This window comes from Phalaenopsis equestris, unplaced genomic scaffold (assembly GCF_001263595.1).
Source record: "Phalaenopsis equestris unplaced genomic scaffold, ASM126359v1 Scaffold000281, whole genome shotgun sequence".
Lineage (NCBI taxonomy): Eukaryota > Viridiplantae > Streptophyta > Magnoliopsida > Asparagales > Orchidaceae > Phalaenopsis > Phalaenopsis equestris.
In genome coordinates, this window is record NW_018164723.1 from 383,030 (window position 1) to 407,436 (window position 24,407).

A 24,407-nucleotide genomic window follows, 5' to 3' on the forward strand; every position below is an offset into this window, starting at 1 on the left:
TTTCTTTGTCACCAAATTCTTTGAAGCATATTTCTATATATTATTCAAAATCTTCTCAGTAACATGCATAACTGATGATTTGGTCAAACGAAAACATTGTAAGCATACGTACATGTGTGTGTGTGTAAAATGAAGATGAGAAAATTATGTTGTTTTTCATAATTTAACCAAGTCCCTTCAGGACGGGAGTTTGAATCCCCTCTGACACAATTGGCCTTAAGAAGGCGGTACTCGAATTGTTAGGCACATTAGGAGTGGTTGAAAGATCTTATAATAGCATCTGATCATTACTTTTAAATATATTATATATATATATATATATATTTTAGGTTGATTTATTTTTTTTTAATTTAGAATACCCAAGTATTTCTAGTGTGATCGTCAATAAGTGAGACAAAACATCTAGCCTCGTTTAGGGTTTTCACCTTTGAAGGTCCCAAAATATCACTGTGAATAATGAAAAAAGGATGCGAGGGTTTTTACTTAGTAAAAAGATAACTATTTACAGTGTGTTTGACAAGTTATTAAGGGTCCGTTTGGGGTAGTTTATGTGTTTCAGGATAAGCTGCTTATCCTAAAACGCGGCTTGCGGGCCGATCGCAGAGTCGACCCGTGGCCTGTGTTTAGTGTAAAAACCCAAACGTAATTTCGGATAAGCTAGTGAAACGCGCGAACCAAACAGTACGGCAGCGTTTTCAAAACACCGCCCTCACTTATAAGCTGTCCCAAACGGACCTAAGTCTAACCCCCCCTATATATATATTTGTCAGCAAGTGCGCACATATGATAATTTTTCAAACCGCCTTCGTTAACTGCCCCAACAGGCTTGAAAATTTATGTCATGCTACTTATGGTGTTATATATGCGCTCAGGCTTTTGAACAAATGTTCCTTCTGGCTAACGCTAAGGTGCTCCACATCCAGCACTGACGTGCTGCTATTGCATTGTGATGCTATAGGCACAGCACCAATGTTATGTGCTCTCCATTTCTTACCCCTTTTCCTACTAGATGTAGCATTGGGACGTTGAATGGACGTCACCAAAGAGCGACAACTGAAGTTCATGATCTTAGCTCCAATTCATCCTTTGCCAAAAATAACATAATTTGTAATTATAAACAAGAAAATAATTTTTTAATTATTATATTTCTTATTATTATTATTTAATTCACTCATCTCACTCAACCCTTATAATAATTATATCTTATAAGTTATTAGATCTTAAAAAACTCTCCATTAAATATTAGCTCACACGTTTATGATTTTAATGTTCAATTTTCAAGAATATTGTTTAAGAAATTTAATCGGGACATTATATGCTCTCTTAACTCTGGCAAATGCATGATCATCCCTAGTAGTAGGCAAGAAAATCAACTATGGAGTATGGACTGACTTCTTGAAGGTTATGAAGAACAATTGAAATTTTAGGGTACCCTTTAAAGTTAGAATTAGATATTTGATTCAAATAAAAAAATATAGTTGATCAGATCAATCTAACCTCTATAATTTCTAAGTGTGTGATTTTAAATAGGGCAAGCAACCTTGTGTTGGTGAACAATCTAAAAAAAAAAAACATTTGTTACTTGTAATATCTTTCTTTCTACATACCCTTAAAGTTGGCAAGTTTCTAGTGTAAACGAGTTTTCTTTTGATTTAGGCAATATGTCTCATCTAAGGATGTTAGCACTTGTATTTGCAAAATTATATTTTTGGCCTTTTATTGACTATATAATAAATTGCAGTCTCAACACAATTCTTCGGGCTGACCTAGATCATTCTAGATAATTGAACTCCATAACTCCTCCATATTAATCAGATATCATGCAACAACAAAGCTATTTTTCCAAGTTCATAGGTGTTTTTTTCATGCTTGGGGTTCTCTAATTGGATCTATACTAAGCAATTTAGTAGATTTTGAGCATCACTTTTCATGGCATAGATCCATGCTCAATGCACCTAAAGTTAAGTTAGATTTTATTTTAACCTAGTTGTACTATTGTTAAGTAATTAATATATTTTGAATATATTTTGATTGTTTTTTGATATGGATAAAAGGTTGTGGTTTTACCTAGGTGTGATTCATAAGTAATTCTATGATTTTTAAGATAGCTTACTTTTAATATATTTGGAACACTTAGTTTTATTATAAGGGATGGAGGGAATCACTTCTATAATAAAATAATTGAGGCATTAGTAGTTAAATCTATAATAAAATATCAAATTGCCTCTACATATTATCCCAAACTAATGGTCTAATTGATGTTTAAGAAGAAAAAATAAAAGAATTTTAGAAAATATTGTCAACCAAGTAGGAAAGATTATTTCTTTAGACTGGAAGATACATTTTGAGTGTATAGGATTGCTTATAAATATACCAAAAAGAATGTCTCATTTAGATAAAGTTTTGGTAAAGCTTGTCATTTACTAGTTGAATTAGAATATAAGAAGTATTGGGTGATTAAGAAATTTAAATATAATTTGAAGGATTCAATAGATACAAGATTGCCATAATTAAATGAATTGAAATAAATGTCGGCACTAAAAAGTTGAGGAGTTGTTAAGTTGTTGGCTGCTAGGATGTATATCCCAACAACTGTTTTAATTTAATTTATTACATATATATTTTAGGAAAAATAGTATTTTAAATTTTGAAAATACAAGATCGAGCCGATCTCATATCCCCAATAGTTTAACTAAACGAGCCTAATACTATAAGCAATGTATCTACCCCGAATGATAAATACACTACTTACTGGTAAAACTCGATTAAATACAGTAGAGATTGTATGACATCCGTTTAAATCTACGAAACCATTTTATTTATAAGCCGGAAATTTCCCTATTTAATACGAAGGATTAAATAGTGATTATATTAATGATGAGTTCGGGAATGCTTCCTCTAAGAGCAAGCCCCTATAGTTAATTACATCTTAGATAACCGAAGTCACCTAAAAAAACTCTCGATAAAAATCAGGGAATATTGTCTTCAAAGAGGTCAAAGGATTAGGACTTTTCAACGAGGTTGGACAAAGAGGAGAAAGAGATGTGAAAGGGGAATGACTCAAGTTTGAAACATTTTATTTTAGAATCCAAAGGAGGAAGGACTAGGCTAGGGGACTTCATAGACTTAGAGGAGAAGCTCAGTGACTTCCCAAGCTGTCCTATGATTTGGCTTCAATTTAGAGGAGAAATATTTAAATGTTTCATCCTGCTAATTTTATTAATTAGAGCTTATATTCGTGTGAAACGATCACACAAATAACCTGGAAGATGTAAGGATTTAAGTCGCACTGCATGACAACAGTCGCAATGAATGACAACCTTGGAATCCTAAGACGAGTTAAGGCTTATATTGTATAGCAGAGTCATACAAAGGCCTAAAGATAAATTGAGGATTTATGTTGCATAAGCAAACAACCTCGAATTCTTATGGATTTGTTGTTTAATTATAATGAAAGATATGTTCTTGTAGATCCTCTTGATGTTGAAGATGGTCGTGCTGCCCACAATGCTAGCTCCAAGCTCGTCGTCGTAGCAAGTTTAAGTTTTCTAATGTGTCAAGTTATGATATCAAATTAGATGTCCCTATAGTTATGGTTCTTTAAATACTATGGGGCATATTAAAGTTGATTAGACCGACACCGGTTAGGATCCTACGGTTCCCTCGTTCCAGTACTACTATTTTCTATCGGATTCACTTAGTACAAATGAATTTACTAAACTCAACTTAATCAGTTCCATACTTTCATTTAGATGGTGAGAAATCTCGTTAGCAACCATAGGTTACCTCCTCCGAGGGATTCCCAATCATCTGATAGAGACGTTTTAATTTAGTTGCAATTGTTGTTTTGTGATGTTTGTAATTAAATTTTGAGTTGTCTTACATTTTGAATGTTGTGGCCTTGAATTTTATCTTGCTTTATTTTAATTTTGGTTTTAATTTCAGTTTTGTGGCTATCCTGAAGGTCTTAGTTTTTATGCAGGGTGACATCATTGTTTAGCATGTAAGTTTACAAGCTTAAAAGTACAATGTAGGAAAGAACAAGAAAAGAAAGCACTGTAAACTATAAAAGCGTACCTGGCGAGTCTTCTCGTTCCTTCACCTGAAACTTCAGTACTTGCAAAGCATACATATGCATAATTTTGCGGGAATTAAAGTATGTTTATAGAAAAAGTAGGAAGTACAAACTTAAAGTGTGCCTATTAAATTCTATGTCATATCTTTGGTGTATTTAAATTTTAAGGATGATTCCATTATGCAAATCATAATAAGCTCACATGTCCTTCAAGATTTCCAAAGGATTATGAAGAAGTCTCAGGCAATACACTAGACATTTCATGGTCCTTGGAATTATCTTGAGTTCATTATGGTTTTATCATATTTTTTTATGTAGTTCATCCAATTAATACCCTTTTTCTCAGTGAATTTGATTTTTTGATTATCCCTTAAGTATGGTAATTATTACTTGATGTCTCACTTACGAGTTATATGGGTAAAGACCCTTGGGGGCGACTTGACTTAATTAAAGAATTTGGTTAATTTGATTTCAAAGGATGGACTTGTAGTGTTTTGAAAGGTTTTAAATTAATTATAGGTTAATTTCTAAACTTATTAGATAAAATTTTGATTAAGCCTAGCTCATTACTAAGCCCTTAAGATTTAATGGGTGGATTTGTAATTTTTTTTTTAAAAAAAAAGATTTTGAATATTTGTTCTCTCAATTATGAATTATAAATTATATTAAAACCATCAACTAGAGTTCAAAAATCAGTGAATTATGATCTTCCAAATTAAGACCCCTCACCTTAATATCCCCTTACTTAAATATTTTTCCAAATTTCATTAATTTGAAAAATTATAAATTTATCCTTTACGAAATTCAAAGTAAGGTTGTCTTCTACCACTTATCCCGCTCTTTGTTTCAATCATCAAGACATGTTATTTTAAAATCATTTATTACCCATTTAGTAGGCCTAAATATTAATTAAGCTCAAAATTTCAAAATTACACTTTTGCCCATAAGGTCTTAGTACCCTATAATTCATTAAATCAGACTCAAATGACTTAAAAGTCTTATGTTGCCTCACTCATGGTTTAATTAAAATATCAGAGGAGAAAATGTGATTTTTTTGAATTTATTTAATTTTATAATTATTTTTAATGCAAAAATAGGGATTTTCAAAGAAAATTTAATAACTCAAATCAAAATAAAACTTCTATCCTTAAGAAAGTTATTAGAAGTTCATCTAGGTTAGAGGACCACTTGAAAAAATTTTCATGATTTTTAAAAATTTAATTTACTTATTAAAATTATTTGTTGGTTTTGAGTATTAATTAAATATAAAATAATATGTAAATGAAAATTTGAGTTTTTATATTTTTATTGAATCTCTTTGAGTCTAAGAAACCCAAAGAAATAAATTTCATTTTTGTTATTTATATTTTAATTATTAGAATTATTTTAGTGAAAAATTAGAGAAAATTCATTTTTAAGCCTTTTAAAATTAATATCTTGACTTAAACAATTAAGAAAATTATTTTAATTTATTTTAGATGATCAGGAAGCCAAATGTGATGTTTTAGTGTGTTTTTACAATTTTGTGATTTTTATGATTTTTAATTAATTTAAATGCTTAAAAATAGCTTAAAAATGAAGTATTTATTTTAATTCTAATTTTATTTTCCTTAGGTTTCTCTGATAATAAGGAGCTCTCAAAACTAATTTGGTGATTTTTTTTGAATTGTACTTTAATTATTATAATTATTTTGATGCAAAAAATGTCATTTCACTTAATTAATCCACTTGAGTGGTCAAATTAACTCTAATTGACTTGAAATTTTTATGGAGAGCTGCCCTAATATTAAGTTCTAGTGTGAAATAGTTTTTATATCATTTACATTTATAGTTACTCTAAATTAATTTTCTTTTCATTTTTAGGGTTGTTGACAATTAGGGTTATTTTAAATGAATTAAACCAAGTTTATATTTTTTTTAGGATTCTCTGACCACAGTGAACCCACCAAAACAAATTTTGTAATTTTTATATCAAAACAGAGACCATTAACTTAAAAATTAGACATTCATGCCTAGAGATCTCCCTTAACCTTAGAAAAATCAGAAAGAGAATCCCCATAACATGTAGAATCAAAGCCCCAAAGATCAAGTCATGGTGAAATGTCTATGCTAATGGAGAATCAAAATTAGGAAAACACCATTTAATTAATTAAAAATAAAATATGCATTAAATAAACATGAAAATATTTTCATATTGTTCTTCTTTCTTCACTGAGCAACAGAGTATTTTTATTTTTTTTAGGATTTTTCTACACAAAGTTATGCATTTTTGAAGTTTTGAGAATTAAATAAATATGAAAAATAGTCTATTTTCCTACTTAAACCAGTTAGCGCCACACAATCCTTGTCCACTCCGAACTTTACACGCGGTATGCTCCCGTTCGACACCACCATCCACGCCAACAGCCACGCGTCTCGCGACTTTGTTTTGTCTCCCCATCTGGCGTGATCAGAGCTGTCTGTGCAATACATGCACGATCCAACGACGCTCGGTCATCATCCCCAAAGAAGCTAACCCACAAAATGTCTGTTTTCAAAACCTAATATCTCATTCGTTTCTCCACCAAATCAAGTGTGGTTTGTTCATATAGACTCGTCTTGACTAGGAGAACATATTCATATGGTTAATTGACCCTTAAATCAACTATATACACATGGAGAATCAAATGAAGCTCGGTTTAGGGTTAACTTTTAATGCATTGGTCAAAGAGGGGAAGCCTCAATTGGATGCTTGTGGAAGCTTCATGGGAGTCCCAAGAGCTTAGGGATGGAGCCTCAACCCGTGGTGAATTGCTGCAAGCCGTGGTGAATCGCCTGTATATGAATTCGACCAAAGTCGATTTAGGGTGTTGATCAAAGTCCACCTTAGGGTGCTCTGATTATGGGACTTTTGTGGGGAATCTTATTCTCTTAATGTAGGGATGGTGTGGGTGCAATTAATTTGAATTTGGTGGAGGTTTAAGGGGTTTCTTATTTTGGCCTATAAATTGGGCTAAAAAATTGAGCTCGAACAGTGGATTTGAGTGGCTAAGGGTGGTTGGGTTAAGCTCAAGAGGTCTCAAAGAAGCTCTGGAAGCAATTTGGCAGTAACCCCAAGGAATTTCAAGCTCTCCTCCTTTTATCATGGATGGTGTGTTTAAATAGAGGGGGAAGGAGAGGCCACCAGGGGCAATTGGTGGGTGCCCTAAGTTGCTTATGTGGATGCCAACAATGTACAAAAATCCAATTGGGATGAGCTAGCTTGGATGGGTTTAATTTTGAGTTTTTGTCATGATGGAACTTTTGATTTTGGGTTTTCCGACCACCAAGGTGGTTGGCTGGCTAGGGAGGGGTCACCATCCAACTGAGGGAGGTCAAGACTTGGTCATGGTGAATTCAATTGGGGTTGGCCATGTGTAAAAATATGTGATTGAAATAGTATGGGAAAAGGGCCATTTTGGGTCAACTTGGGTCAAATCATGATTTGGGTTGGGTTCAACCACCAAGGTTGGTCTTGGGCTGAAGAGGAGATCATTTGGTTCTGCTTAATCATTGGGGATAAGTCACCATCCAAAGAGATTTGGCTAAACATGGGTTAGAGTGATTCATGGGAGGGGTTAAAAACTTTTTAAGGAGGCTTGAAAGTGGCTTGGGCTCTTGCCATTAATAGTTTGATGATGTGGCAAGGCTCTCATGGCTTTTCTATGACTTAGGAGTGGTTTCATGGCTTGCATGTGGCTTGACTAATTTTCATGAGGAAGGATTTTGGATTTATTTGGTATTTTTGGTGAAGTTTAGCTTGATTCTTGATTTAGAATGATTTGATTTTAAATTTAGAACTTTAGGAATGATTTTAATCAAATGAATGATGAAGAGATAGAATTGTCATGTGGGCTTTAGATTTAGGCTTTTGAAATTAAATGTGGTGGGCTTGGACTTTTAAAATGGAAATTGAGTTTGGGCAAAAATTTGGGTTAATTGAATGTTGAGTTTGTTTTAGGAGAATTTCATGAAGAATTTGACAAAATTTCAAGTGATTTTGAGTTGAATTGATGGGCTAATTTGATGGATTTAAGCATATGGTCAAAATTGGGCCTTTTTTATTTGAATGAAATTGGTCTTGCAATTGGACCAAATTGGGCTTGAATTTTGTTTAAAATAAGATTGGGGATGCTGAATTTTGATTTGGAATTAAAATTGGCCAAGATTAGGGTCAATTGAGCTAAGATTGAGGATAATTTCAGGACGCTTAGGCCTTTAAGGGCAAATTGAGGCTTTTGATCAAATTGGACTAATTTGGTCAAATTAGGTCAAATTGACGATAAAAAATTAAAATTGGGAATATTTGGGAAGATTTTGAAATTTTTGGGATTTTTTGGAATTTTTGAAATTTTTAAGTTATGAGGGGTATTTTGGAAATTTAGTAATTTTTTTTGTGAATTTTGGTCAAATTAGGTAGTGGTGAGGGGTTTGAGATGATTTTTGGGCAAATTTGGGTAATTTTGGGATTTTTTGGCAAAGATTAGGGTTGTAGGGGTATTTTGGTAATTTGGTAATTTTGGGCCAAAATAGGCCAACAAGCCATGAAGCTAAACAAAACCAATAGGAGTCATATGAGGACTCATTTTGGATGCTCAATGTGTTGGTTCTAACCCACTTAGCCAAAGACTAGGGATACAGGGTCATCCACATGAGCTTTCCAAAAGGAGTCAAGGGACCAACCTAAGGGGTCAAAGGGTTTAGGGTATGTGAGAGAGTCTAGTGTGTGCAAGTTAGCCCTACCAAAACCAGATCTCCTAGGGTTAGTCCTAAGGTATGGGGGACTCCCCTTGAGCTCCTTCATATTGACCCTACCTATTAAGCGCTAGAGGTCACGACCAATATGTGGAATTTCAGGTTGAGCAAAAAAGGGTTTGGAATTTCTAATGGTGAGGGTTCCTTTTATAGTCCTCTAGGAATAGTTAATAAGAAATTTCTATGGCTAGACCCTAGGCTACTAAAGTGGAAAAAGTAGAACTCAACCAAAAATGAGGTCAACAAATGGAAAATTATAACGCAAACTTATGAAATATCAAGATTTATACGAAATAAATAAAAAAAAGTACAATCAGATAAGAAATAATTTTAGTCTGGACGTGATGCATTATTATTCAGTTTTATGTTGAAATTATTTCCTCAAATGTTAAAGCCTGGATGGTCAAGCTTATTTATTGTAGTAGAGAAATGCTGAATTGGGGAAAAGATTAAGAATATGAAGGAGGTTTAAAGTGAAAGATCAAATATTTAGGCCTTATTTAGGAGGGGGATGTGAGTGTTGGAAAACTATTGAGTTGAGTCATCTCAAGCAAAAGTTGGCATTGATAGGCTGATGACATAAATTTAAGTATTTTTTAGGAGGTAACCCAATTGTTATTATATTGCTTTCTTGCATTGGAGTGTTATCTTTACATGTGTTGTGTATGAATTTCGTGTGAGTGATTTAAGAAGATTTCAAATGCATTTGGTGTGCATGAGTTTAAGTATCATAATGCTTCCCTAGTAGCACCACAAAGCTTTGTTTGAAGCGTCAAAGCACTCATGGGATAACACCACAGTGTTGTGTCATGTTACTTGTTTGTCTTTATTTTGACATGTAATTTGCCATGTGTCACATGGTATTCACCCAAATTTATATTTTTGACCAATTTTTCATAGCAGCATAGTGTCTCATGTGTAGTGCCACAATGTTGATCTAAGCTTTTGCCGTGTGTCATCTAAATCATTTGGATTTAAGGAAGGAGGCACCATCTTATTTTCTCTTAGCATCCCAATGTTGCATGAATTTCATTGATGACCCCCTAATATTTTGATAATGATATTTGTTATTATAACATACATTAATTTATGTCAAAGTAACAGTTCTTAACTATCATTTGACCTGACATGGTATTGTGGTGCTATAGATTCCATGAGTTTAGCACATATGCACCACCCTCGAGCTTTATAATATTGTTTTGATTATTTCCTTTGTAACACATTGCTCTCTAATAGGACATTACAATTCTTATCTACCTACCCAAGGTGTTGCGTTGCTACAACCTCAAAGTTGTTAAGTCCTACCTTGCCTTCTTCTAGCATTGTGTCACACCACTCCAATGTTATAACATTGTGTTTATTTCTATAGATAGGGGCCACTGTCTCTTTCATTTGGCATTAACTTTTTGAGACATAGCATGGATTTTTAGGGGTTATAAAGATCAAAGGTGCACTTATTTTCTTATCTTTTCTATATCCTCCCTTTCCTTTTCTTTAGAAATGGATCTAAATACCATGGGTAGGAAAAATCCCTCTTCGTCATTTAATTCTAAGAAGTTTGTTAGTTTCATCATTTGATTTTAGTCTACTCGGAAAGTAAAGTTTTGATTCACAAAAAGCTCATATCGAAGTGAGATTTCCTCAACCCTTAGGGTAGGATTCAATGTCTCATAGTTAGTAGAAGATGGGGAAATTTTGTTTATAACATGAGGCAACCAGTATGCTTGTGGTCTGAGAATTCTTTGCAAACACAAAGGAACACAAAGATAACAAAAGTATTTGTTTAGGGAAAGTGGGTTTTCCTTGATTCTATTACAATAAATTTTATGTATGGATTACAGGATAAAACTTTGATGAGTATTCTGCCTACATTAATATTGGCCCCAATTATCAAGAGATCATAAGATTTATAACTAGATATCTACTTATGCCTAGAGGCTTATTATTTTTTTGGCTCGATAATGATCACTGAGGCAAAGGCCTAGCATTACTTTATTTATGTCAAGCTACTGCCCAATACAAATATCAAAGTGGTAACCAAGGAAAAGGTAGTCCTAAACTTTTGCATTCAATAGAATATATCCATATATATAATTAATATCAAACACACTTCAATATTGAACAAGATTAAGGGTAGCACCACCTTGGGTCTGGGACACCCTTCTCTTATCCATGTATTGTTTATTAAAGCTAGAGCTCTTATGAACCCATTAGAAGCACATTTATTCTCTAATATCTCACTAACTAAGGAAAGGATCTTATACCAGAACTTCACATTTGAGGTGGGTGAGATCTCTTCCCATCTCTCTACTTCCTGAGATAGTACTTTTTGTCCTCCATGGTAAATCATCTATAGACTCTTATCCTGATATGCAGTGAAGAACTCAATATCACGCAAGTATATATATCAATCAAGTAGTATACGGATTATAAGTTTGTATATTGATCCCATAAGGAACAAGTTAAATTCTCAAATAATCTAATTATTAGTTTACGAATCCTATATTTAGTTCAAAAGTTTGAATATTTTTTAGCTTTTTAAAGTGTTTTAAATTCTAATTTCAAAATAAAAATCTATATTAAATGAAAAGAGTTATCTAAATTGTATGAATGCCTCCCTTGAATTAGTTTAATGAAGTGTAAATTCCTCCAATTAATTTTTTTTATTGTAGTTTTCAATCAAGATATATTACTCTCTTCCAAGATATAATAAGTTTTAAAATCCCATACTATAATTAGATTTTTCTAACCCTGTAAGAATTCTCGGGCATCCACTTTCCCCAAAAAAAAATGTAAGAATTTATCAATAATATTCCTATTGCAATAATTTTTTTTTTATATTTTAACCTAGTTGTACTTCTATTTTCCTTCTAATAATCCTAAATTATAGTAAATTTAACTATTTAAATGGCTAGTTTAGATTTAAATTAAGTTTAGAAGGTTAAAACAACAGCTTCATCATTCAAAAGTTAACAACTTCATCATTCAAAAGTTAAAAAATCTAACTTGGACTTTTTTAGATGTAAAAGTGTTCCAATCCAAGTCAGAGAGAGTATTTAGGTGTTATGCATGCTTTGAAATAAAAATATGATGTACATTTAATTAATCAAACAAAAATATAAGAGTTGAAGGAATGAAAAAATGATAGAAAGAAATCAGTGTTACGAAGGCTTGATCGCCACAAAAATGCCTTCCTTGCTTGACTACAATCACTCCCTTCCTTACATACGAAGAAATGACAAAACTCTTACTCAAAATCACTCCTACATAAATCCTATGCTAAGCATAAACCTTCCTCTGTTCTCCAATAATGTATCTGAGAGCATTTCTGAAGAGTCTGAGAGCCATCATATGCATTTCCTTTGGTTTAACCATCATCAAACAACCAAAATTGTCTTAAGTCAGTGGGAGGCATGGTTGCACTGGTGTGCTCATGTCAGAGCACTGGCTTGGGGCGCGACAACTCTGCCATTGTGACTAAGAATCATTAATATGGCATTTGACAAAGCATCACTGACACTTTTAGCACAACAACGCTGGTACTAAGCGTTGAGGCACTTGGGACCTAGCATTGGAATGTTTCCTTTTCTAGATTTTACACATAGAGGATCTGGTACAAGCATTGAGGCGCTATCAATTAACACTACTGCGCTTGCTTGCTGAGTTAGCTCATTTTTTGCTCCAATTGCTCCAAGCCTCGAATTCCCCTTATATATTACATAAAATATTGCATATATCCCAAAAAAACATAAAAATGGTTTAAAAAGGGTATGAAAAATATATGAACACGACAACACATTTTACACGCATCAACTCCCGATGGGCGCATGATTGGACTATAGTGGTGGCAACAAGAGATGAGTTAGAAGTTTAACCACAACATTGATCAACACTAAAAATAATATTTTTACATGTTAGAGTTTTAATTCATGCCTTATTGAGCATGTTGCCCACTAATAGTTGAATATGGGCCCTTATGTTGTTTAGTTCTCCACTGCACCTCCATTACAACATTAGATAGTGTCGACTCAGCCAATGAAGTAAGTACATGATGATGAGTGCGAGAAGGAGGATTATTATGTTGTTATCTTTTGTGGTGTCCTTTTATTTTACATTGTGTTTTATTATGTTATATTTCCTTTTAGTTATTTAATTATGTTGTAGTTACATTTAGGTTCAAAGACTAGCTACATTTCTGAAACTTGTTTTGTTACAAAATCTCCCAAATTGACACCTATAATCAAGACTAGAGATAATTTGAACATTAGATTTCAAAGTAAATAAGAGGTATCAAAATTACATTTAAAATTTTAATTTTCATAAAATATTATAGTTGAGAATTCTTATCTAATATTACAGTAGATAAGAAATTTATTAATATATTGATATATTTAATAAATTAAGGAAGGTTAAATTAAAGTTGAGAGTTCTTATCTAATGAAGATGGTCCTTTAGGGAAAAAAAATGTAGAAACAAAAAAGATATCAATTGAAAAAACAAAAGAAAAAATCCAATAAAAATTAAGGGATTGAGACCAAGAGAAAAGTAAAAAAGAGGAAAAAAAAATGCTTGAAAATAAAGTTTAATAGATTTTATTTAAACTTATACTTTTGATTATTGAATAATTAAAATTTAATAAATTTTATTATCTATATTATACTTAGAATAAAAAATGTATTATGTGATCATTCGAGATGATTAAGCTAGAGAATATTTCTTTATTTAATTAATTTAAATTATTAATAGTCAATTGCTAAACATTGAGCACTAGAGAATTAGAGATAAGGGAAATATTAACGAAAATAAAAATTTAGGAAATAATTAAGTTCATAAGATATTTACTATTTATAATATCTATGAAAAAATTTAGACTTTAAGTTATTACTCTATGAATTTAAAAAACAAAATTGCTATAAAAAATTCTACAAAGAAATCTAAAGTGTCTTAAATTATTATAGTCTTATATCATTTCATGCTTTTTTTGTAGCTTCTATTTGTTTTTTTTTTTTTTGAGGGAAGGCAACATGATAGTTCATCTTAATGAATTGTAAATAGGGGTGGCACTATTAAAAATAGATTCTTTAATGTTTCCACGATCATGAACAAAAAATTAAATTATTACATAATTTAATTTTTTTATTGTTGTTGTTTATGTCATCCAAAATATTGTCATCAAAGACATATAAAACATATACAAAATCCTTATTCATTACATTTTAATTATTGGAGGAACACAATATTTATAATGTAAATGGCATGAGAAGCTTAACCCCACTTTACATAGTAATAACGTTCTTAGTCTTATTAGTTCAATTTTTAAATGACAGCGTTCTCCTGCTAGCATGTACTTCCACCAACTTGGGGTTCTTCTTCCTTTTTTCCCTAGTTATCTTCCAAAACTAACAAATCAACATGTTGATAGTGCTTTAAGCTACGTTGGGTAATTTTAAGAAAAAATGTTGTATTTTATTTCAAATCCTTTTAGTGGTTCTACACTAAGATATGTCACGACATGCTTTAGCCTCAAATGAGTTGATTGGAATTGATGAATCACCTGTATAAAAGTCCCACACTTCTTCTTAGAGATTCAATAATCTAAGATGGCCTTGATGAACCTATTTCCTTATCTTTTGTAGACATCTTCATAGATCTCTCTTTTAATTTTTTTTGGGATTTTCACTTTTTTTTTTTTGCCATATTGGTTGCTTCTTTAGAAACATCAATTGAGAAGCTTCTTGACGTAGATTATAGACTTTGATTAGCAATTATATTAGAGACTTCAATTAGCAAATTTTTTAATGCCTTGATGATGAACTCCTTCAAGAGGAATGCCACTAACCCTTGAATGTGTTGAACATATATTTTTCACAAGTTTTATAACTATGCTACTAGTTTAGCCATTATCTTTAGGATCTAGTCCCATTATAGGATCTCTTAGTAGGTTTTTCTAATTAGTCTACTGGTGATTGTACCATTTGATTAACCCATATTAAACCTTGATTCTCTTAGGACTTCTCTTTGATTTTATAATCATTCAATTGAACTCTAACTCATCAAACAAAGTTAAAAGGATAATAGTAAAATCATTTGAAGCTAAGGACGATTGTTAAGAAAATCAAACCCAATCCACCATTAAAACTTGAGGTGTGCTTAGATTATCTTCAAGATCCTTGGACAATATAAAAATAAAACTTTGTTTAGAAATTTTTGACTCTTCATATTATCTTTTAGACTACCCACTGTCTTACTCCTAAGTCAAGGATAGACCTTATCAACCCAATTTGATCATGTCAATTCATAATGACTAACTAAGGCTCACTCAATCAAAATTAAGCCTTCCCCTTAAAAAAATGGTTTTAAACGAACTTAAACATGTGTATAGGTCACTTAAAATCAAATATGAATGAATTTTAAAATAATTTAAAACTATGTTCAACTAAATTGGGACACACGCCGTAGATTGACCCAATAAGGACACACGCCGTAGATTAACCCAATAAGATTTATTGGTCCATCTCTAGTTGCCATGGAGCTCAATTTACATTTGTGCCATTGAATTTGTGTGAGAAATTTCTTTGATATAGTCTATGAATTTTCTTTTTGTTCCCAAGGCCACCTTAAAGTGGAGGGGACGGGGAACAGAAGTTAGGTCTGGCATTCTTTCCCCCGAACAGGGCTTCTTTGATCGTTCCAGTCTAGTGTTGGGCAGATCCGATCGGAAAAATTATGGTCAGGGGTTCGCTTGGCAAGCTTCTTTCCCGATCCATCTCGCTCGCCGGAAAATGGCAACAACAACAGCTACGGCGGCTCAACATCCATGAGTACCAGGTTGGCCTTTTACTATCGATTTTGATCTGGGTGTAAACTTGTTCACGATCTCAGCAGTTTCGATATAAATGAAGAAACAATTCTTTTCTTAAGTTTCTTCTGTTGTTCTTATAAAATTTGGTTAACTTTTCTGTAAGATTTGGGAGACGTTGAATCTTTGATTTTGATGCTTTCCTTATATCCTTGCATGTTTTTCTAATAGGTTGTAAGTTGTTTTTTTTTTTTTTTTTTAGTGCTTTCGTGATTTCATCTCTTGAAATTTAACAATTGATTTTTCAGGGTGCTGAGTTGATGAGCAAGTATGGGATAAATGTTCCAAAGGGTGTTGCTGTGTCCTCCATTGATGAGGTGAAGCAGGCTTTGAAGAATGTTTTCCCTAATGACAAAGAGGTATAAATATTATGCGGTAAAATGAATCAACTTGAACACCTGAGCTCTATTACAAATAGGAATAACTTTTTTCGGTTCTCAAACTTAGAAAAAATTAGGGGCATTTAAAAATACCACCCAATTTTTTTGTATTTGAATATGTAATACCCAAATTTTGTTTTTTTTACATTTATGCAGCCAAAATCTTTCATATCACATAAAAAATACCACTTTTTTAACTTTTAAGTGACATACACCTATGCCGTGCACTTCCCACAACATAGTGGTGAGTTTTTAGTTTTCCACTATGAAGTCGTGGGTTCGAATCACCCATATAGCTCTCTGGGATCAACCTTCCCCCAAAAGAATACACCTTTACGTGCATAGGGAAGGTGGAATATATGTAAAAAATTGATGTTTATATGTTAGATATGTAAATACATAAAAATTGAGTGCTACGTATGTAAATATTCCAAAAATGTGACCTGAACTTTGTTACATTTCTGTAGTTGGTTGTCAAAAGTCAAATTCTTGCCGGTGGAAGAGGCTTAGGGACATTCAAAAGTGGACTAAAGGGTGGCGTGCATATTGTGAAAGCTGAGGAGGTGGAACATATAGCTGGTAAATTAATTGATTTTCTCTTTTTGTTCCTTTTTTGTTGCATCTATGTAAGCATGAATGAATAGGGTGCATGTCTTGAATTCATTAAAGACAGTAGTTTTAGAGTATTGTGGGAAAAACATATTACTTCTCCCATAGTTTTGCTTCAAAGATGTGATTTTGACATGTTGGAACATTCGCCTTCCTGATGTTAAACAGTTACTGAATTTTGCCACATAAAATATCATAGATGTGACAAAAGTTGACTTAATGGTCATGGTGAAAAGTATCCTACTTTGTTTGAGTATTTTTTTTAGGCTAAAATGCAATTTGCATTTTGGTTTCATAATTTTCCCCACTTTTTGTTTTAGTAATAACCGTAAAGCTTCAGAAATTACATCATGTTTTGAGTGCCCGTATTTTTGATTTTCATGAATAGATGTCTAAGTTGATTTTGAGGAGGTAGTTCTGTACTTCTGCTAATAATGTTCAGCTTTTGTCCACTATTATCATTATTAGTCTTATTCCAACAATTTGGGGATGGTTTATGAATCATCATTTTTTGTTCATTTCTTTTGAATGACTTATTTTTTTGTTATTATTGGTCTTACTGCTTTCAGCTTGTGTCCATTAAGGACTCAAAAAACAAGCATTTAAATTTTCTGTCATCATTTTCTCCAACCTCCTCTTTTAAACTTACATATCACAATTAAACTTACAAATTTACATGCATAGTGCTCATTTTTTTAACATCGCATAAAAAAATTAAATATCACAATTAAACTTACAAATTTACATGCATAGTGCTCATTTTTTTAACATCGCATAAAAAAATTACATATCACAATTAAACTTACAAATTTACATGCATAGTGCTCAATTATTTAACGTCACATAAAAAATAGCACTATAAATACACCTTTTCATTCAAACGTTCAGAGCACCGAAGTGTTATATATGTAAATATGGAAGTTTAGGTGTGAGATATGTAAATACATAGGAATTGTGTGCTACGAATGTAGATTTCCCTATAGTATTTTAAGAGTATAGACTATGGTTGTTTGGCGTTTCTTAAATATTCATGAAAATTTTTACAGCAGAATTTTGTGAACTAAGCAGGTAGCAATTATCTTATTACATAATAGCTCCTTTCTACATGTTTTAGGTAATATGCTGGGGCAAATTCTAGTTACCAAGCAAACTGGACCCCAGGGAAAGCTTGTGAGCAAGGTTAGATATGATATTCTATTCTTGCTAATTTTGACAGATCTCGATTAGTTTTTATTTTTGCTGTTTATAAATCCTGCAGATCAAGTGATCTTAGCTACATTTAAAATAAAAAAAAGATTCAAATGGAACTAATTGACACTCTAAGCTGTTAGCAATGATAATATTAGACTTATTAGATGTTTTTTTTTTTTTTTGAATTTGTTGTAGCTCTGCCCAAGTGTAAGATTAATTTGTCAGACAAACCAACAGTTATTTTTTTATTACTAACGTAATTCGGCCTCAAATGGTTTATTTGTGCGGGCATTGGAATATGAGCATGTTTTTGCAAGAACATATCGATGAAGTAAATTGTAATAAGTTGGAAAACATGTTAAAGGCACCAAATGCAAAGTCTCTTAAGAACATGATTTTTTTTTTGAAGTATCAGTAAAATAGTGATAAATTTACATTCATTAGACAAACTGCAGTATCTCGGAATATCTTGTGTTGCAGTATTTCATATATTTAGGAAGCCTCTTGATTTGGTCCTTTGAAGAATTTTACATACATGGGCTTGCCATACATATAAACATTTGGGGGGGGGGGGGGGGTATGCTCTTGAAAATTTCAGTTATTGCTATGCTTTATTTTTAAAAATTTGATCTTAAACATATAATGATGACAGCTTACTATTTTATAAATGTTTTTTTTTTTTTGCATTATATCATTCTATTTTTCAAACTTGATTTCACTAACATTAATCAACTCTATTATGGTCATTTTAATTATCTTTAATATTTGCCTTATCTCAGCTATTGGAGTCACTTCTATGAATATATATTTTTATTGCTCCTTTATGTGGCAGCTTAGCCTTCTTGTAGTTATGTTAATCCATCCCCCTTTCTTTCCTAGTTTTCAGTGTACTTTTCTCTACCGGCTATTTTTGTTTAACTTCTATTATCGTTAGCATAGACCAATCCACCTTGGAATTTTTTTTTTCTTAATACCTTGTTGCCTATAAGTTTACCATTTTTACAATCTAATTATTACTTATTCTTTCCTCCGTAGTTTTATCATAAAATCATCTCCTTTTTTTTTCTACCACATTCAACCTAGTTTAGTTATTTGTGGTTTTTTATCTTTGAACACTCAAATCCACAGAACTAGAAAGCCTATGCTATGTTTGGGTGAACCAAAAAACAAAAATGCTTTTTAAGTCTAGAATTATTTGGTGCATTCTTTATTTTATGTTTATTATTTTACAATACACCATTAAAATGACAAATTAAGTGCTACCAAGCTTGGGGGTTAAGATTGAAAAGCATCTCTCACAAACAAAAGCAAATTTTCTAATCACAATGTGTCTTTAACATTAGACTAATTCAGTTGTCTGTGTCAGCCACTAACTGGAGATGTGACTTGAATGAAGGGTTTGATTGATCAAACAGTTTTTTGGCCAATCAAGATTGCCTTGGCTGATAGCCTTCATTGATCAAGGCTTCATCTTTGTGTTCCTTAGTTCACTAAGAAAATTTTTGGGTAATTAAATATGTGGGCTGTGCCACATTCACTGACAAATGTGATGACCTACATAGACTACCAAGTCAAATTTGGATAACCATAAACTAAAGGCTTATTAGTTAAAAGAGCATAATCCTAAATTTTAAGTCTGGTAAATACAAATTTATTTATTAAACAATCAACTAATTTCATAAGATAATAGTTAAGTTTAGTGAATGAGTGAGTGACAGAGAGGGTAGGAAATCATGGAATTCTTTTCCTTAAAAATGACTCGACATTAGAAACTAGTACAGTATTGGAAGATTTCTCTTTCTTTTTTGTGTTTTTGTGAGAACCAATCTCTCTCCTTATTAATTATGATTTATAAGCATAAAAAAATATCAAAACATTGGAAGAGTTTTATTTAAATGGAGTTTGTGTGTGATTTGAGTGATCTTAACTTGGATTCTAGTGGTTGAGGATGTTAGGAGATAGAGATAGTGCGGGAGGTAAAGGATTGGAACATCTGGGGAAGACAGACCCTGAAATTCTGAAAGTCTTGGTCTGGCTCGTACAGGGAACTAGCGTCTGACAGGAGCCGCTACCTTAGCATGTGCTCTAACATAGACGAAGCTAGATCTCCCTCCTATGGATCTAAGACTTGATAGACCAACCACATATCTGACTTAGTCACGTCGGATCGAGGTTTCCTAGTAGGGAAGATACAAGAGGGAGATCTGACGGGGTCGAGCCAAATAGTGACAGTGTTGAGAGGGATGAGTGAGACCACACATGCCTTGCTTTACACATGGCTACTCAACTCGATGGTTCCATCAATTGCTTCATCAGTAGACGACATTCAAAAGGTGAGCGACATCTCAGCGAAGCTGAAGATCTATGTTGGAGCTGAAAATCACATGAGGGTGGTTCCAAATTCAGTGTGAGATAGAGGCAGTGGTTCAGGGTGATTGATCGATTCAGAAGTACTCCATAGAGTTGGAGCGACTGTCTCACTTCTATTTGATGTTAAGTTGTGGCGATTCAGAGTGCAATAAAGAAGGATCTTTACACATATGAGAACTATGTTGTTTCTGGCCCATCTGAATTTGACCTTTTGATTAGAGGAGATATGTCCTCCTAGCTCAAGCTACTATCCCTTCACTGGATGAAGCCATTGCTACGATGATACATGAGAAGAGTCACATGAAGCTACATTTGAGCCAAACTAACTTTCAGGTGCACGATTAGCTTTAGTTGCCTCGAGCTCAGGCATGATAGGTGTCTAAAGGGAGAGTCGCAAGTGCTACAACTGTGGTGAAGTTGGGCATATGAGCAAGACCTGTCTTAGGCCACCTAAGGAGAGACATAAAGGTCGACATGGACAGAGTGGAGGTTCTGGTTATGACCGTGGTGGTCGAAAAGGTGGAAAGGGGGACTACCGGGCAACTCTAATGACAACAGAGGGAGAGATGTGTATTTTTACAAATGAGGATTATGAGTGTCTGGAGTTGTTGAAGAAGAAGCAGAAGACAACAGGAGATGGGGTTGAGGAGACTTCCAACTAGTTGTCATCAAAGGATAACATTGTCACTTATGCTCACTCTGATAAAAGGTACTTGTGATGCACATGCTCTTGCCATTATTTTCACTACAGGATTATCATAATGGATGTTGGATTCTGGTGCATCTCGATATGTGACAAGTACTGTTAGTGAGTTTTCTTTCTATACTCTAATAGTATCAGAGAACACCAGACTTCTGATGGTACAACACAACCTATAGTTGGTAAGGGTACATGGCTTTGTCCAATGTTTTTGCATGCATCTTCTTTTCTATTAAAACTTTTATCTATTAGTGTCATTATTCTTCAACTAAAATATATTGTTTCTTTTGATATTTTTAAGTTGATCTTCTAAGAGAAAGGTATAGGCCGAACACTTGGGACTGATGTGGCATAGTGGACTCTGGTACTTGGACCGGGAGGGGATGTACTTCGCTTTGACATCCATGATAGAGAGTGCTGGAGTAAGAAAATTTGGGAGTGTAGATGATGTGTTGTTGTTACATTACATATGCATGAGACATTTTTGTTTTAATTTATTGAGTCGGTTGCATCTTTCTTTATATGAAAATATAAATAAACAAAAGCTTGTTTGTGATGCTTGTGAGCTTGACAAACTTATTAGGAGCTCTTACATTAGCTCTGGAATAGGAGTTCTGGTGTTTTTGACTTGATACATTCTGATATTTGGGGACCCTATTCTACAAGTTCTATGAAATGTTATCGATATTTTGTGACCTTTATTGATTACTTTTCTCGTATTACTTTGTTCTATCTGATGAAAAATAAGTGTGATGTGTTTGCTTGCTTTAAAGACTTTTACAAAACAATCCAGACTCAATATGTTGCAATAATGAAGGTATTGAGGTCTGATAATGAGACAAACTATACCAACAAAGCATTTGGGAGATATTTTTCAGCCCAAGAGATACATCATCAAATCACATATCCATACACATCGACATAAAATGTAGTAGCAGAGAGGAAGAATAAACACATTCTAGAGGTAGTCTGAAGCATGATGATCACAATGAATGTCCCAAAGCTCTTATGGAAGTAAATGATTTTGACTGCTTCTCAATTAATCGTCAGGATGTCTTCAAGGGTGTTGGATTGGAAGTCTCTTTGTCACATGTTGAAAGTGGATAATAGCGGGATCCTTTTATCAGTAGGGAAGTTGGATCTCAGATCTGTGAAATATGTGTTCGTAAGTTATTTTGCTACACAGAAGGGGTATGTCTGTTGGAATTCGATCGAGAAGAGTCTTTTTGTGAGCATGAATATGTCATTTAGCGAGTTTAAACCATACTACACCTAAGAGATGACCTCACCCTTCGGTGACTTGCCAGATACTGGAGATATGAGGCAAGTCGGGGTGAGTAGCAATGATGAGAGAGAGATACAAGTGGGAGCAATGCCTTATCCTGTGATGTGGGATTAATCAGCTGAGAAACCAAAAAATGAGGAGAGTGAAGGGATTCAGGCTGAAGGTGAGCTAAACGGTATATACACAGAGAAAGAAGCAGAATGAGAGAACGGTACCTGCAGTGCCACTTCTATCAGCTAGTCACTTATCTCGGTTTTTCCCGACCCTTGAGACATGTATACCATCTACCTCTGACTCAAAACTCTCTAGTGATATGATACCTCCTTATTCTTCTAACCCCTCAATTGTAAGGTGGATCTCTCATAACAATGTTCGACATCCTCCTGATTTTTTGGGTGGAAACATGAGATTGCTAACTTTGCTTCATACCTAACATATCACTTTTATATGGAGCATTTTTTGCATCTTTGGAAACTGTCTTTGTACCTATATGTTAGGCATGTTGTTATGGAGGATCCTGAGTGGAAAGCTGCTATGTATGAAGAGCTTAGGGCTCTCAATAAAAATTAAACATGGGATATAGTGCTATTACCAATGGGGAAAAAATAATTGGAAGCAAGTGAATCTTCGCAGTAAAGCAAACTTCAGAAGGGAACGTGGTGTAAAACACGATTGGTAGCAAAGGGCACAGTCAGGTATATGATATTGACTATGATGAAACATTTGTAGCAGTAGCAAAGACGAGCCCAATGAGGACACTAGTTTCTTTGACAATGAATGGTGGGTGGAGATTATACCAACTTGATGTGAAGAATGTTTTTCTTCATGGTGAGTTACTGGATGAGGTATATGCAGAAATACCACCAGGATTTTGTACAATCCAAATAGTGGGCATGGTGTGTATGCTCTGGAAGTTGTTGTATGGCTTGATGCAGTCTCCTCGAGTCTGGTTTGGCAAATTTAAAAAGACAATGGTGGGCATGAGATATCAATAGATCATTGCAGACCATACTGTATTCTTTCAATAACATGAATCTCACACCACTATACTTGTTGTATATGTTGATGACATCATTGTCAACGGTAATGATGAGGTAGAGATTACCCACCTAAAGGTAATATTGAGCAATAAATTTGAGGTGAAGGATCTTGGACAGCTCAGATACTTTCTTGAGATTAAATTGGCCCATGAACCTGAGGGAATGGTCTTGTTCCAGAGAAAATATGTATTAAATCATCGCGGAAATAGACATGTTGGGATGCAAACCTGCAATCTCTCCAATTGACCAGAGACCGAGTTGAGTGCAGAGGTAGGATAATTTATTGATTGTGAGAGGTACTAGAGATTGGTGGGCCGTCTGATTTATCTGTGTCGCACTAGACCCGACATCTCTTTTGCAGCCGCTACATGCATGATTAATGGAAGGGTCATATGGATGGAGTGTATCGGATTCTGAGATACCTAAAGAGTACACCAGGAAAGGGGTTGATCTTCAGGAACATTGAGGACTTTTGTGATGCTAACTAGGCGAGTTGTGCATATGACAGAAGATCCACATCAAGATATTGTATGTTCGTAGAGGGCAACTTGGTCTCTTGGAAGAGCAAGAAACAGTTTGTAGTAGCGAGGTCGAAAGCAGAGACAAAGTACAAGGCCATGGCCTTAGGAGTTGCCGAGATGATGTGGCTGACAACCTTTTTGGGCGAGCTTAAGGTGGACCAAGGAACTCAAATGAAGTTGTGGTGCAACAATAAGTCAACAATCAACATTGCTAACAACTCGGTGCAACACAATATAACCAAACATGTGGAGATTGTTAGATTCTCCATCAAGGAAAAGCTGACTAACAGGCTACTGTAGCTAAGTCATGTAGCCATTGGAGAGAAAGTGGCTAATTGCCTCAGTAAAGGACTTAGTTCATTATATTTGTCTAGGTTTTGGGACGAGATGGGCTTAATGAATATCTTTGCTCATCTTGAGAGAGAGTGTTGAGAATTGGACCTTATTTTGGGTCCTATTAGTAAAAAGGGAATATTGAAGAAGTTTAGGGGTTGATTTGTAAAATATTGTAATACCTTATTTAAGCCCATGTTATGAATGTACAGATGAAACTTTGAGAGCAATTTTTCAATTATATATATATCTATCTATATATATATATATA

General features: G+C 33.6%; 1 protein-coding gene across 1 annotated transcript in view; it reads left to right on the top strand.

The window, feature by feature from the left end:
- The first annotated feature begins 15,443 nt into the window (after positions 1-15,443).
- The window catches only part of LOC110024938 (succinate--CoA ligase [ADP-forming] subunit beta, mitochondrial-like), a 24,561-nt gene continuing 15,597 nt past the window's right edge, over positions 15,444-24,407 (top strand). The window contains exons 1-4 of the mRNA XM_020725135.1: positions 15,444-15,676; positions 15,956-16,066; positions 16,555-16,666; positions 17,811-17,875. Of these exons, the coding sequence (XP_020580794.1) occupies positions 15,575-15,676; positions 15,956-16,066; positions 16,555-16,666; positions 17,811-17,875 (390 nt within the window). The 5' untranslated portion in view covers positions 15,444-15,574. The remainder of the gene's footprint in view (positions 15,677-15,955; positions 16,067-16,554; positions 16,667-17,810; positions 17,876-24,407) is intronic.